This window comes from Grus americana, chromosome 2 (genome assembly GCF_028858705.1).
Source record: "Grus americana isolate bGruAme1 chromosome 2, bGruAme1.mat, whole genome shotgun sequence".
In the NCBI taxonomy this organism is placed as follows: Eukaryota; Metazoa; Chordata; class Aves; order Gruiformes; family Gruidae; genus Grus; species Grus americana.
The window spans coordinates 168,758,424-168,771,737 of NC_072853.1; the positions used below are offsets into that span (position 1 = coordinate 168,758,424).

Consider the following 13,314-nt stretch of genomic DNA (forward strand, 5'->3'; position numbering starts at 1 on the left):
CACCGGAGTCGTGCGCGGTTCCCTCCCGGGCGGCAGGGGGCGCTGTGCGGCGAGGCGGGCGGGGGGTGGCGCTCGTCTCGGCGGCGGGAGGGCGGGCTGGGGGCGGCGGCGCGTGCTGCCCTGGCCCTGCCCGTCCCCACGGCTGGGACCATGGCGGAGCTGCGCGCCCGCCTCGAGGAGCTGGAGCGGCGGCTGGAGCGGGTGGAGGCGGCGCTACGGGACGCCCCCCTCTGGGCGCGGCAGCTTCCCTCGGTACGGACCGGGGCGGGGGGGAACGGGACACCGGGGGGGCGCGGGATGAGCCTGGGGATCGCTTGTGGGGGCGGGGGGTGAGCCTGGAGGGGCCGCTTGTGGAGCCGTTGTGGGGCTGAGGGGCGTCGGGGCTGGTAACGAGCCGTGGGGCCACTTAGGGGGCCGTTGGGGGGCGATGGGGGCTGGAGGAGGGCCTGGGGGGGGTCACTTACCGGCCATTGTGGGGCTGAGGGGGGGCTGGGGGGGCTGGGGGTGGGCCTGGGGGGCCACTGAGGGGCTGGGACCTGCTCGGGGGGCTGCTGAGGGGGCGGAGGTGGCTTTGAGGAGACTGTGGGTGAAGCCGGTGGGCTGCTGGGGGGCTGGGAGCCGGTAGGGACCTGTGGGACTCCTTACGGGGGCTTTTGGGGAACTGCTTTTTGGGGTGTTGAAGGGCCGGGGGGTGGTGTCTGAGGGGCTGGGAGCTGTTTGGGGGGAGCTGCCCCCTCCTACCACCCAGCTCCTGTGCTCCCAGGTGCTGGTGACGTTCGAGGACATCGCGGTGCACTTCAGCAGGCAGGAGTGGGCAAGCCTGGACGATGGGCAGAAGGAGCTGTACAGGACCGTGATGGAGAGCAACTACGAGATGCTGGTGTCCCTGTGTAGGCTCAAATGGAGTGCTGGTTTGGCAGCTGCCGTCACGGCCCGGGGAGCTCTCTCGGGATTCCTTTTCTGCTTCTTTGTGTTTCACTGGGATCTCCGGCTCTCAAATGATCCGCTCAATTCCCTCTCCCCTCTGGCAATGGTTGGAGGTTGGCAGGTACACACAGGAGGGGCAGTAAGTGCTCAGCGTCTTCTCCAGGTACACTGAGCTCCCTGGGTTCTCATCACAGAAATTCCCTCTTTTCATCACAGAAATTCCCTCTTTCATGTCTGGCTAGATCCTCATGTGGTTTCCCACCAGTGTGGTGGATGCGCCATCTGTTTGTCCTGGCGTGGGGAACGAGGCTGGTCGTGCTCCCTCGATGCATGGGGAGAGCTAGGCGGGGAAGGACATCTCATGGGGCAGCATTTGGGGTGCTACTAGCTGGATTTTCAAATGTGTGGCCCTCACAGCTGGAAAGGAGCTTTCCAAAAAGTCCAGTTGGACTCAATCTTAAAAGTCTTTTCCTTCCTAAATGATTCCATGGGTCTATGATTCTATGACAGCCCACTTAGCCCAGCCAGGGCCTCGTGCTTGTTATTAATTCTTTCCAGTGCTCAGAGGAAGGAGCGGGGGCCTGGACTTCCCAGCCAGGGCTGCCCCCTCTTGCCCTGGGACGCCCCTGCAAGCGCAGCCCGAGGAGGCAGAGCAAGGAGGCGAGGGGCGAGCGTAATCCCAGAGCAGGGCAGGGGACTCCTGCCTTCCCGTGGCAGTGCCTCTTGTCGCAGTGGGGTGAGTCAGCCGTTCGTCCTCCAGCTGTTGGCTGGTGATGAGCAGCAGTACCGATACCTGGTGGGTTGGAGCAGATACAGGTAGCAAGGCAGGCTACGGAGCCACGGGGAGGTGTGCCTGCGCTAATGTTCAGTCAAGAGTCTTACAATTCTTTTCTTTACTTCAGGTTATTTTCCTATCTGTAAGGTGAATTTCTGGGAGAAAAGAGGTTTCTGTAGCAGGGATTTCCCAGATATGGAGCAGGGATGGATAAGAAAATCCAGCAGTTGTTGCTGGGGGTGTTACCAGACGTGCCAGAGGGTGCTTTTCAGACTGCCCCCTAGAAGTGCTGCCTGCTGGTCTTTGTGTCCGTAACTCCCCGTGTGCTGGCACTGACGCTGCCCCGGTTGGAGATGAAGCTTTTCTGGTCTGGGACTGGCTCTGTGCTGACTGGCTGTGGGCGCACCCGCAAAGACACTGTCTCATCTTGCCTCTGATGTCTGTCTTGCTCTTGAACAGACTGTGCCCTGTCAAAGCCTGAACTCTTGTCTTGGATGGAAAATGGAGAAGAGCTGTGCACACCAGTGGAGTCAGACCTAGAGGGAGCAAATGTATCTCCGGAGCCAGCTGTAGGTGCGTGACACTGGGTTTCTTCTGTGCCAGAATCCTGGCTCCTGGGTGCTTACCGGGACCATTGCGGTCCCTGCCCTCAGCCACAGGGATTGAGGTGTCTCCCGTGATGGCTGTGGACAGTCTGTACTGGGAGAGGACATGGGGAATGTGCTGGGACACATTGATAGCCTGGAAACCCTTCCCTGACCTGGCAGCTGCTGTGTGCTGCAGAGCTCTTGGTGCCCCGTGGGCCTGGGCTGGGGGTACACCCGCCCCTGTGCTTGCCCTTCTGAGCTCCCAGCTGGCTGCTGGTAAAGCCGAGTGTCCTTCTCCTCCCCAGAGCTGGATCGCCCAAGCTGTGTGAGCGATGATGTTCCGCTGGAGGTGAAGACAAAGGAGTCTTGCGAGGGGAACGGTAGGGACCCAGAGGAAAGCAGGAGCCTGGCAGTCACAGCGAACGGCAGCGCACGTGAGTGGCTGGCAAACCCAAGGGATCCTGGGCCCCTGCCTGGCCGTATCTCACCCAGCATCATCATCGCTCTGCTTGCCTTCGCAGCACACGTCCCTCATGAAGCCACCGCTGTCCCAGCAGATCTCAGCCAGCCAACTCCGTCCCCTTCCTGCCCTCTCTCCACATGCTGTCGTGAAGCGGCGAATCCGAACCGGTCTCCATCGCCTCTCCTTGCAGCAGGTACCGGGACAGAACCCTTCATCCCTCCTTGGCGGGGCCAGCAGCCTCGTGGAGTTGCCGGCATGCTCCATGAGCAGCAGGAGGTCTGCGCAGGGCTCTCTGGGCCTGGGAATTTCAGGACAGGGTTTGACATGATTCAGACAGGCCAAGAAAGGGTTCTGGCAGTGAATCCTGCTGCCAGCCTTGAAACTGTAAAGGACCAGGCATGGCATGGTGAGAACCAGCTCACCCAGCCAATTTACTTCACAGGACGAGCCCCCATGTTTCTGCAAGACTCCCCCCATCCTACCTAGGTGACATTTGTCATCTCAAACTGCCCTTGGGCTGTCTGCGGGGATGAGCTGTAGCAGTCCAGGCGTGAAGACACTGAGCTGGAAGAGCAGAGCAGGGCTGAGATGTGTGCCGGCTGCCGGCTGGGGAGCGTGTGGGAGGCGAGGGGGGGTGGGAGGAAAACCCCTTGCTATTTATGCTTTGTCCTCAAAACCATGTGGAAGAGTGATGTTTGGGTTCTGAAAAATTTCCAGCGGATGCCAAGGTGGGGATCCCAACGGAAGTACCGCAGGAGGAGGCGGCTGTGGAGAAGCCGGCAGTGCCTGAAATGCCCTTGAAGGGTTTGGAAGAGAAGGATGTGAAAGATTCAGGGAATGGTGGCCAGGCTCCGGTGGCAGACATTCCCGAAGAGCCGGTTAAGGAGGCGATACCGGATGTCTGCCAAGCGACGGCACAGGCAGACCCCAGCTGCGCGGTCGCCTCCCCGGCAGAGCCCATGGAGGGCTCCTGTGTGGGCCGGACGGCGGCCTGCCAGCGAAACTCCACCCGCGAGAAATTCTATTCCTGCCCCGTCTGCAGGAAAAACTTTCTACTGAAGATCAACCTCATCATCCACCAGCGGAGCCACAGCAACTGGGTGCCTTACATCTGCACGCACTGCGACCGGAACTTCATGTCCAAGAAGAAATTCCGGCGTCACCTACGGGCCCGGGTGGCCAAGGGGTTCTGCCAGCCCTCGGAGGCGGAGGAGTGCTCCAGCCGGGCCCCGTGCCCTGCCTCCCAGCCCCGAGCCCCGAGCAGTGACTGCGGCACAGTGTGGGGGAAGCCCAGCCCCAACAGATACCCGCTGTCGCCTGGGAAAATGATGTATACGTGCAACGAATGCATGGAGAACTTCTCCAGCCAGAGCTTTCTGATCCTGCACCAGAGACGACACACGAACCAGCACCTCATCCTCTGTCCCTGCTGCAACAGGAGCTTCACCTGCGCCTCTGACTTTGTCCGCCACCACCAGACCCACACGGGTGAGCGGCCCTACTAGTGTGGCACGTGTCAGAAGACTTTCGAGTGGCACTACCACCTGATCGTGCACCAGAGGATCCACGTGTGGCAGGAGAGGCTGTAACCCCTGCAGGAACCAGCTGCCTATGCCGCAGGCACCCATTTAAGCATGGACACGGAAGCGGGAAGTGTAGCAGAAGAGGGGATGGGAAGCCGGGAAATGTCCTCCCGGGAACAGGATGATGCCGTTGGACCTTTTGTTCTCGCCCTCCTTGACCGTGGGCACCAGTGGGTCAGATGAAAGCTGGAGCGTGGGCTGTGCCGTTTGGCTCCTGCCCTGCAACGGGGATGGAGGGCACCCGGCCCTGCCTGTGCAGACCCTCGGTGCGCAGGTTGCTCCTTGTTCCTGGGCGGGTGGGACGCTGGGGGTGGGACCGGGTGCTGCTGCAATGGAGGACTTGTTCCTTTTCTGGAGGGTACCAAAAGATGCTGTAAAAACCAGGATGCTTCCCATGGTTGAATGTGGCTTCCTCTGGCTCCAGGGGACCCTGCCTGACTGTTCCTGGGGAGCCCTGCGGCCAGGCGGGGGGTACTGGGGATGCCGGTGGGGTCCTCCGGTGGGATGTGATGGGGGAGTGAGGCTGCACTGGGCATGGGGAGGTCGCCTGGCACGGGGGGGGGTCATGGACTGGACTAATGGGCAGGAGTTGTGTTCCTGGTGTGGGGATGGGATTGGGATGGGATGGGGATGGGGATGGGATGGGGATGGGGATGGGATGGGATGGGGATGGGATGGGGATGGGGATGGGATGGGGATGGGGATGGGATGGGGATGGGATGGGATGGGATGGGATGGGATGGGATGGGATGGGGATGGGGATGGGGATGGGATGGGGATGGGATGGGGATGGGGATGGGGATGGGATGGGGATGGGATGGGGATGGGGATGGGGATGGGGATGGGGATGGGGATGGGATGGGATGGGATGGGGATGGGGATGGGGATGGGGATGGGGATGGGATGGGGATGGGATGGGGATGGGGATGGGGATGGGGATGGGGATGGGGATGGGATGAGGATGGGATGGGGATGGGATGGGGATGGGATGGGGATGGGGATGGGATGGGATGGGGATGGGATGAGGATGGGATGGGGATGGGGATGGGATGGGGATGGGGATGGGGATGGGGATGGGATGGGGATGGGATGGGGATGGGGATGGGATGGGGATGGGGATGGGATGGGGATGGGGATGGGATGGGGATGGGGATGGGGATGGGGATGGGATGGGATGGGGATGGGGATGGGGATGGGATGGGGATGGGATGGGATGGGATGGGATGGGGATGGGGATGGGGATGGGATGGGGATGGGGATGGGATGGGGATGGGGATGGGGATGGGATGGGGATGGGATGGGGATGGGGATGGGGATGGGGATGGGATGAGGATGGGATGGGGATGGGATGGGGATGGGATGGGGATGGGGATGGGATGGGGATGGGATGAGGATGGGATGGGGATGGGGATGGGATGGGGATGGGATGGGGATGGGGATGGGGATGGGATGGGATGGGGATGGGGATGGGATGAGGATGGGATGGGATGGGGATGGGATGGGGATGGGATGGGGATGGGGATGGGGATGGGATGGGGATGGGATGGGATGGGGATGGGGATGGGGATGGGGATGGGATGGGGATGGAATGGGATGGGGATGGGATGGGGATGGGATGGGATGGGGATGGGATGGGGATGGGGATGGGATGGGATGGGATGAGGATGGGATGGGGATGGGATGAGGATGGGGATGGGATGGGATGGGGATGGGGATGGGATGAGGATGGGGATGGGATGGGATGGGGATGGGGATGGGATGGGGATGGGATGGGGATGGGGATGGGGATGGGGATGGGATGGGGATGGGATGGGATGGGGATGGGGATGGGATGGGATGGGATGGGATGGGGATGGGATGGGATGGGGATGGGGATGGGGATGGGATGGGGATGAGGATGGGATGAGGATGGGGATGGGATGGGGATGGGGATGAGGATGGGATGAGGATGGGGATGGGATGGGGATGGGATGGGGATGGGATGGGATGGGGATGGGATGGGGATGGGGATGAGGATGGGATGAGGATGGGATGGGGATGGGATGGGATGGGATGGGGATGAGGATGGGATGGGGATGGGGATGGGATGGGGATGGGATGGGGATGAGGATGGGATGAGGATGGGGTGGGACGCGACTGGGGGGGTCCGGCCTGGCCCCGGGGGTCACGGGGCGGGGGGGGCGCTCGAGGAGGGCGGGCGCGGAGCGGCGCTGCGGGCGGGCCGCCAGGGGGCGCTGTGGCGCGGCGGCGGTGGCAGTGCGGGCGGCCATGGCCCGCTGGGGCCCCGCTCAGGTACGGGGGGGCGGGAGGCGGCGGCGGCTCCCCTCAACACCCCCCCCCCCCACACACACACCGGCACCGGGCGGAGGGAACCGCTCCCGGCCCCGCTGCTGGCGAGTCTCGGCGTCTGCCCGCGGTGCCGCGCTGGGGGCGGCGGGCCCGGCCGGGCCCTGCGCCGCTGTGAGGGGCGGGAGGGGACGGGCCCGCCGGTACCGCGGCCCCACCGGCCCCAGACACCGGCCCCCCGCCCCCGCTCAGGACAGCGCCTCATCGCCCCTCTCCTCCCCCAACAGGAGCCCGAGTGGGCGCCCGAGGCCTGGCAGCCGCTCCCGCCGCAGCCCCACGGCCACGGTCCCCTCCCCGGCCCCGAGGGGGACAAGCCGCCGGCGGTGCCCGAGATCTCGCTGTGGACGGTGGTGGCGGCGGTGCAGGCGGTGGAGAGGAAGGTGGAGTCGCAGGCCCTGAGGCTGCTGAGCCTGGAGGGGAGAGCGGAGACGGCCGAGAAGAAGGTGTCGGGGCTGGAGAAGGCGGTGCTGGACTTCGGCAGCCGGCTGGAGCGCAAATGGGCCGCCCTGGCCGCCCTGGTGCAGGAGAACACGCGGCGGCTGGAGCACGTCGAGCGGCAGCTCCAGCACGGCAGCTGCTGGGCCCCCAGGCCCGGCCCGGGCCCTGGCGGGGATGAGCCCAAGGTAACGGGGACGAGCCCCAGCTAATGGGGACGTGCCCAAGGTAACAGGGACGAGCCCCAGCTAATGGGAATGAGTCCAAGGTAATGGGGACGTGCCCAAGGTGATGGTGATGTGCCCCAGGCGACTGTGTGGCTGGTGAGATGTGGCATTGGCTCTTGTGGGGAGCTGCGCAGAGCAGCATGGATGCAGCCCCTCCAGTGCTCTCCCTCGAGAGCCGGCACACCGAGGTAGAGTCAGACACTTGCCGCTCTTTCCTGTCCCCAGTGAAAAGGAGGAGCAAAACACAATCCCCCCGAGCATTTTCAGCTTGGTTGAGTCCTACTGGTCACCTCACTAGTGGGATGGTGCCTTCTCACCTGTCCTGCTCCTGCATTGGGGCTTACTGCTCCTCTGGCTGCTCCAGGCTGCTGGTGTGGACCAACGGGACCAGAGGTGCTTGCAAACCTGTCCCAGTTGTGGGTGTGGGGAAACAACTGAGCCTCACTGGGCCATCCTGAAATTGTTCCCTGGGTTCAGGCCGTGACACGGCGCCTTTCCGTAGCAGCTGTGGACCTGCACTGCGTTACCCCGCAGTCTGCTTTCCTGGGGGAGCAGTGGGGACTGGGGAAGACGGACGAGGCAGGGAAGTGCCAAGGCAGTGCCTCCTGTGGTTTCAGGTGCCAGCGCTGTGCGAGGATGCCGGGGCCAGTTTGCCGGAGCAGGGGAGCTCAGACAGCCGGCAGAAGGAGCTCTACAGGATCGCCATGAAGGGGAATTACGAGGCTGTGGCATCTCTTGGTGAGGATCGGTCTCCGCGCATGTGTCAGACACCTTATTGTCCCCTGGGCTGGATCCAGCGTATGACTGCTGTAGGCTGCTGTGCTGCCTGGGCGTTTGGGGGAGAACAGGTAGTGAGAGGTGACGCTGTTACGCATTTAAGGTCTGGTGCTTGTTCGTTATGGGTGACAACCGTGCTTCATGCTCACCCTGTGCATCCGAAGAACATCTCATCTTGCCAACACAGCAGTGCTGTCAGGGGGCACTCACTCTGCCAGGATTTGGCCCTCTGTCAGCCCTGGCTTGCCCTGCGAGGCTCTGCCCCCGCGAGCAGGAGCACTGCAGGAGGAGCAGGCGGCCGCTGGAGTCCCGGGACTCAGCACAGTGTGTGCGGGGGCAGAGGACAGCCCTCCCTGCATGGTCAGGACAGGATGTGGTGGGGATTTCAGGTGACGTGCCCATGCTGTGTCCTGCAACCTGCATTCCTGTACAGGTTTTTGCCAGGACACAGGCTGCACATATACCACCCTGTAGGGATTTGCTGCAGGCAGTCCTAAATTTTAGCACTAATCAGTTTTGGCTGAAATTTCAAAGGCTGAGTGCTTGACAGTTGTTTTTTCTTGGGGAAACTGAAATCATTTGCCTGGTTTGGCTGACACCAGCCTGCTTTCTCTGATGCTCCTGGGAGGCCTGAGCCGCTGCTCTGGGAACCCAGGACCCCTCCGGGCACCCCACAGCTCCCGTCGTGCGAGAGTAGCCCTTTATTGAGGGGACCTAGTGCTGGTCCCCAGTTTGTACCGCTGCTTCCTCCTTCCCAGGGCCCGGGGACACCAGCTCCAAACCTGTTCTGCTGCCGCTGGCTGAGGACAGGGAGGATTTGGGTACGAGGACCCACGGGCTGCTGGAGAAGGGAGCGATGCCGGGGCACCTCAGTGGCGGTGAGTCACAGCGGCTGCTCGGCAGCGATGAGAATGAGCACTAACGAACAGCCTGGGCGCGGTCTGTGCCAGGTGTGCTGCTCTGCTGCTGCCACACACCGCTGCTGCACGCCCACAGAGGGGGGGTCAGAGCCTGCCTGCAGCAGTGCCCCTGCCGCTCCTGCTAGAGAGAGGGCCAGCAGAGCTGATCACATCCCTGCAGGGAGCGTTTCTGGTCTTGCATGGGGTTGGAAGCTGTTGGAAATTCAAGCCGTGTGACTGGGGGCTCCTTAAAACTTCTAAAACCAAATCTGGAAGCCCAGAAGAGCCCGCTTGCCAAGAAGAGCGAAAATTAGGGAGGCCTGGGGCAAGGCTTAGCCCAAGGGTGGCTCTACAGTTGTCTCCCTGCAGCCAGACACTCCCTGTTGCTCCTGGATGATTTGCTTTGATCCTTTTCCCCAGATTCACCCCTGTAAATTCTGCCATTCCTGACAAAGTTCCTTCCAGGACAGAGGACTCCGCAGCCTCCGCTTTCCCTTCACGCTTCCTCTGTTTTGGTTTCTTTATGAATATTGCGTTGTCAGTCCATCAAATGTCCCTGAGGTCCAACCAGACACCCAGATACCCCCCAGAGGTGCCAACAGGCCCTCCACTTCACGTGTCCTCCTCTCGCTTTGCTCTCGGTGGAACCTCCCTTCCCCCTTTTGAACAGCGCAATTTCTGGTTCATCTCACCAACGTGCTGCAGGGGAAGCTCGGCTCCTGCTCCTGCACTGGGACTGTGGGCGTGGGAGAGCTTTCCTTGCCGGGAATGACTTGCTGTCTCTCAGCAGGTGAGAAGATAGTGATCAAGACAGAAGAGCAGCAGCCCCAGGAGGAAGCATCTGAAATCCTGGCTCTGCCACGGGCACCCTCGGTGAGACTGGAAGAGGCGGTTCCCCTGAGCCGGGAGCAGCCGGTGCCCTGGGAGAGCCACGCTGGCTTGGATGGACAGAAGGCAACAGGAGAGGGCTTAGGGGAGTTCTGCAAACACGGGGCTGCCCAGCCTGAAGTCAAGCCCATGGTGGTGCCGGTGGAAGCTCACCCTGCCCCGGGCTTGCCCTTTCCAACAGAGCACGTGCTCGGCATGGGGACTGGCCAGCCGTTTGCCCTGACTCAGGGAATGCCGCTGGGAGAAGAGACCACCACAGAGGTGGCCTCATCGCAGCCCAGCTTAGAGGGTCCCTGCGCCATGGGGGAAGAGCCCCGCGTGCTCCCACTGGGATGGAAGAGCGTCCGGCTGAAGCGCAACCTCCTGGCGCGGCAGCAGAGCCAGGCGAGGAAGAGCAACGGCTCCTTCATCTGCACAGCCTGTGGGAAAAGCCTGGCCCACCACGCCGCGCTGCTGCGGCACCAGCGCCTGCACACGGGCGAGCGTCCCTTCCAGTGCCCTGCCTGCGGGAAGAGCTTCAACGAGAAGTCCAACCTCAACAAGCACTACCGCATCCACACCGGGGAGCGTCCCTATCGCTGCCCCGCCTGCGGCAAGGGTTTCATCCAGAAGCACCACCTCCAGAAGCACCAGCGCATCCACGGGGTGCAGCTGCGGGGTGGGTGGGCAGGCCGGCCCGCGCGGGCCAGCGCTGCCGGGGAGCGGCTCTACCGCTGCATCGAGTGCGCGGAGACCTTCCCCCAGAAAGCGTCGCTGGAGGAGCACCAGCGCCGGCACACCCAGCAGCGGCCCTTCCAGTGCAATGGCTGCAGCAAGAGTTTCCGGCACCGGCAGTCTCTGAACCACCACCAGAAAGTCCACGCCGTTGCCAGCTCTCCTGCCACCAGCTTATCGAACCACGACCGGGAGCTGAAGACCAGCCCCTGCAAGGCTTTGACCCAGGATAATCCGTAGCACGAGGGCTGGAGAAGGGAAGGTGCGGCGTTTCTCCAGGCTGCTCCGCAGAGGTGCACCAGCCTGCGACGATGGGGCACGCCAGGAAGCTGGTGTTGCACTGCCGCAGGGCTCGTTGCACCACCGAGAGGCTCTCCATGATGCCGTGGGGCTCTCTGCACTGCCATGGGGCTCTGCACCACCTGGGTCTCGAGGAGGAGGAGGATGGAGGCAGGCTGATGTGCTGCACAGGCATGGAAATGCGCAGGGGGTAAAGGAACTGGCCCAAGAGGCAGCAGAGGAAGTTCAGTGCCTGGGGCCGAGCCGGGTTGTGCCGCTGCCCCGTGGAGGGGGGATTCGGCTGAGGAGCAGCTGTATTGGGTACGGCGGAGTGGGGGGTGGAGTGGTTGAACTCAGGGTTATTTAAGCACTACCAGCGTGGAGGTGGCGTGGGGGCATTTGGTGGCCCGGGTAGAGGCCGTTGTGGCTGGGCAGCAGTTGGGGTCATCGGACAAGCCGGGAAGAGACTCAGATAAAAGACTGGGCTGACGTGGTCTCCTGTTGTGCCCTGGGGCAGGCTTGGGGGGGCTGGCACCGCGCTGCCTCCACCCAGCCAAGGGAGCTTGGGTACGTGGGGGGGGTAAGTTATAATTTAGGCCTCTCCCGTGGGTGCAGCCAGGCATGCGGCTCCTGCTTGGCACACCATGGGCAGCTACCCCACATCTGCGCCGTCACCCGCTTCTTCCCATCACCTGTGACCGTGCGGGGCCCTTTGCTCTGGGGAGAAGAGCTCGGCCCTCGCCCCAGCCCAGCGGCGTCAGGCACCCTGGGGATGAGACCTCGCGACTAATGCAAACCAGGAGCCTGAGTCTGACGGGGCCCTGGCCACTGCTAGCTCATCCCAGGGAAGAGAAGTACAAGGTGGCTGCCGCCTTGGCCACAGTGGGAGGAATGCGGTTGGGGTATCCCCAGGGCTCAGCCCCCTGCGCCCACTGTGCTCGTCCCTGCGTGGGAGCACCCAGCATGGCTCCGCGGGGCCCAGCAGCCTGGGTCCCTGGTGGAACCGCCCCGGCCCTGGGGCTCCCTGGGGGCAGCACTGGCAGGCAGCAGCACCCTGGGGCACAGGCAGCACTCTCGTCCCCCTGCTTTGACACGGGGGTCCCTGGTTGGGGGTGACGATGACATCCCTGGGGTGTGTGGGTTACAAGCCTGGGGCATGCCCTGGAGGCACCCAGGATGATGGTGACATCTTGGGGGACACACTGGGGACAGTGGTGGGTGACAACAGCCCAGGGAAACCCCCACTGTGGCTCTGCCCTCACACAGGACAGCTGCCGCCACGGGCCGAGGTCGTGGTGCCCGTATCCACTGAGGGGACCCCCCCGCGGCTTCGGCGGCCATGTCAACAGATGTGTCGGGTCCGGCGGGTGGCGGGAGCTGGGGGGCTGGTGGCCTGGGCTGCCCCAGGCAGAGCACTGCGGCAGCCGGGGGAGGATCCTGCCCCTCTGCCCGGCCCTGGGGAGCACACCAGGATGCTGGGCCCAGTGCAAGGGACTGGGAAGTACTGGGGGGCATCCAGCGAGGCCTGGGATGGCGGCAAAGGGCTGGAGCGTCCCCCTGCGTGGCCCTGTGCGGCTGCAGAGGTGGCTGGGGGCTCCTCAGAGTGACGGGACAGAGTGCAGAGGCTGGGCCCAGGCTCCCACAGAGGCTGTGGGGCCTCGTGGTCCAGCTGCCCCACACACGGCCCCCTCGCCTGCCACCGTCCTCCTGGCCTGGCTGCGATGGTGGGTGACAGCCCCGCACCGTCCCTGCACGTAGAGGGTGTGAGGGAGCTGCCAGCAATGCCCCAGGGAACCCCCGAGGCTGGAGCTGCCCTCTGCCTGGGTGATCTGCGCTACTGCTTCACCAACAGTGCGCGGGGCGCCAGCTCAGCCCCCAAAAACAGACAAATACTTTATTGGTTCCTGTCCTGGTGTTTGGCTGGGATAGAGTTAATTGTCCCCAGGAGCTGGGAGGGGACACAGCCAGGACAGGTGACCCAAACTGCCCAAAGGGATATGCCATCCCATATGACGTCACGCTCACTCTATAAGGGGGGAGCCGGCAGGGGAGGACAGGCTGGGCATCGGGTTCTGGGTGGTGAGCGAACTGCATCGTGCATCACCCGCTTTGTCTGTTCTGTTCTCAGTCCTGGTGCGGGCCTTTCCCTCTCCCTTTGCTGTCCCAGTAAACTGTCCTTACCCCGACCCACCAGTTTTACCTTCTTCCTCAGTTCTGCTCCCCATCCTGCCGTGGTGCTCAGCTGCCGGCTGGGGCTGAACCACAACAGTCCTTTTTGGTGCCCATCATGGGCCCGAAGGGTTGAGACAATGATGACATCTCTCAGAATTGATTAATAATCGCACTCAATCTATGGTGAAGACAGTGGGGGATACTTCCCCTCCCCCCCCTTTCACCTCCCCTTCTCCCTTCAG

The 13,314-nt window shown here is 63.1% G+C and overlaps 2 protein-coding genes across 2 annotated transcripts; both read left to right on the top strand.

Annotated features, from left to right (window-relative positions):
- Window positions 1–33: 33 nt before the first annotated feature.
- LOC129203629 (zinc finger protein 777-like) lies at window positions 34–4,716 on the top strand. The gene is made up of 6 exons (XM_054818418.1): window positions 34–252; window positions 764–890; window positions 2,162–2,275; window positions 2,595–2,723; window positions 2,811–2,945; window positions 3,470–4,716. The coding sequence occupies exons 1-6, from the start codon at window positions 151–153 to the stop codon at window positions 4,255–4,257; spliced, it is 1,395 nt and encodes a 464-aa protein (XP_054674393.1). The 5' UTR covers window positions 34–150; the 3' UTR covers window positions 4,258–4,716.
- Window positions 4,717–6,534: 1,818 nt separating this feature from the next.
- On the top strand, window positions 6,535–11,389 carry LOC129203624 (zinc finger protein 777-like). The gene is made up of 5 exons (XM_054818408.1): window positions 6,535–6,627; window positions 6,909–7,304; window positions 7,961–8,081; window positions 8,879–8,998; window positions 9,810–11,389. Exons 1-5 carry the CDS (start codon window positions 6,604–6,606, stop codon window positions 10,859–10,861), a joined length of 1,713 nt encoding a protein of 570 aa, XP_054674383.1. The 5' UTR covers window positions 6,535–6,603; the 3' UTR covers window positions 10,862–11,389.
- Window positions 11,390–13,314: the final 1,925 nt, after the last annotated feature.

What these genes read in the sequence shown, in the direction of transcription:
- LOC129203624 (XM_054818408.1), top strand. Translation starts at nt 6,604, where the DNA reads ATGGCCCGCTGGGGCCCCGCTCAG. An exon ending in CTGGCGGGGATGAGCCCAAG is followed by an intron (nt 7,305 to 7,960) that starts GTAACGGGGACG and finishes CTGTGGTTTCAG; the next exon opens with GTGCCAGCGCTGTGCGAGGA. An exon ending in CGAGGCTGTGGCATCTCTTG is followed by an intron (nt 8,082 to 8,878) that starts GTGAGGATCGGT and finishes CCTCCTTCCCAG; the next exon opens with GGCCCGGGGACACCAGCTCC.
- LOC129203629 (XM_054818418.1), top strand. Translation starts at nt 151, where the DNA reads ATGGCGGAGCTGCGCGCCCGCCTCGAGGAGCTGGAGCGGCGGCTGGAG. An exon ending in CGAGATGCTGGTGTCCCTGT is followed by an intron (nt 891 to 2,161) that starts GTAGGCTCAAAT and finishes GCTCTTGAACAG; the next exon opens with ACTGTGCCCTGTCAAAGCCT. An exon ending in ATCTCCGGAGCCAGCTGTAG is followed by an intron (nt 2,276 to 2,594) that starts GTGCGTGACACT and finishes TCTCCTCCCCAG; the next exon opens with AGCTGGATCGCCCAAGCTGT.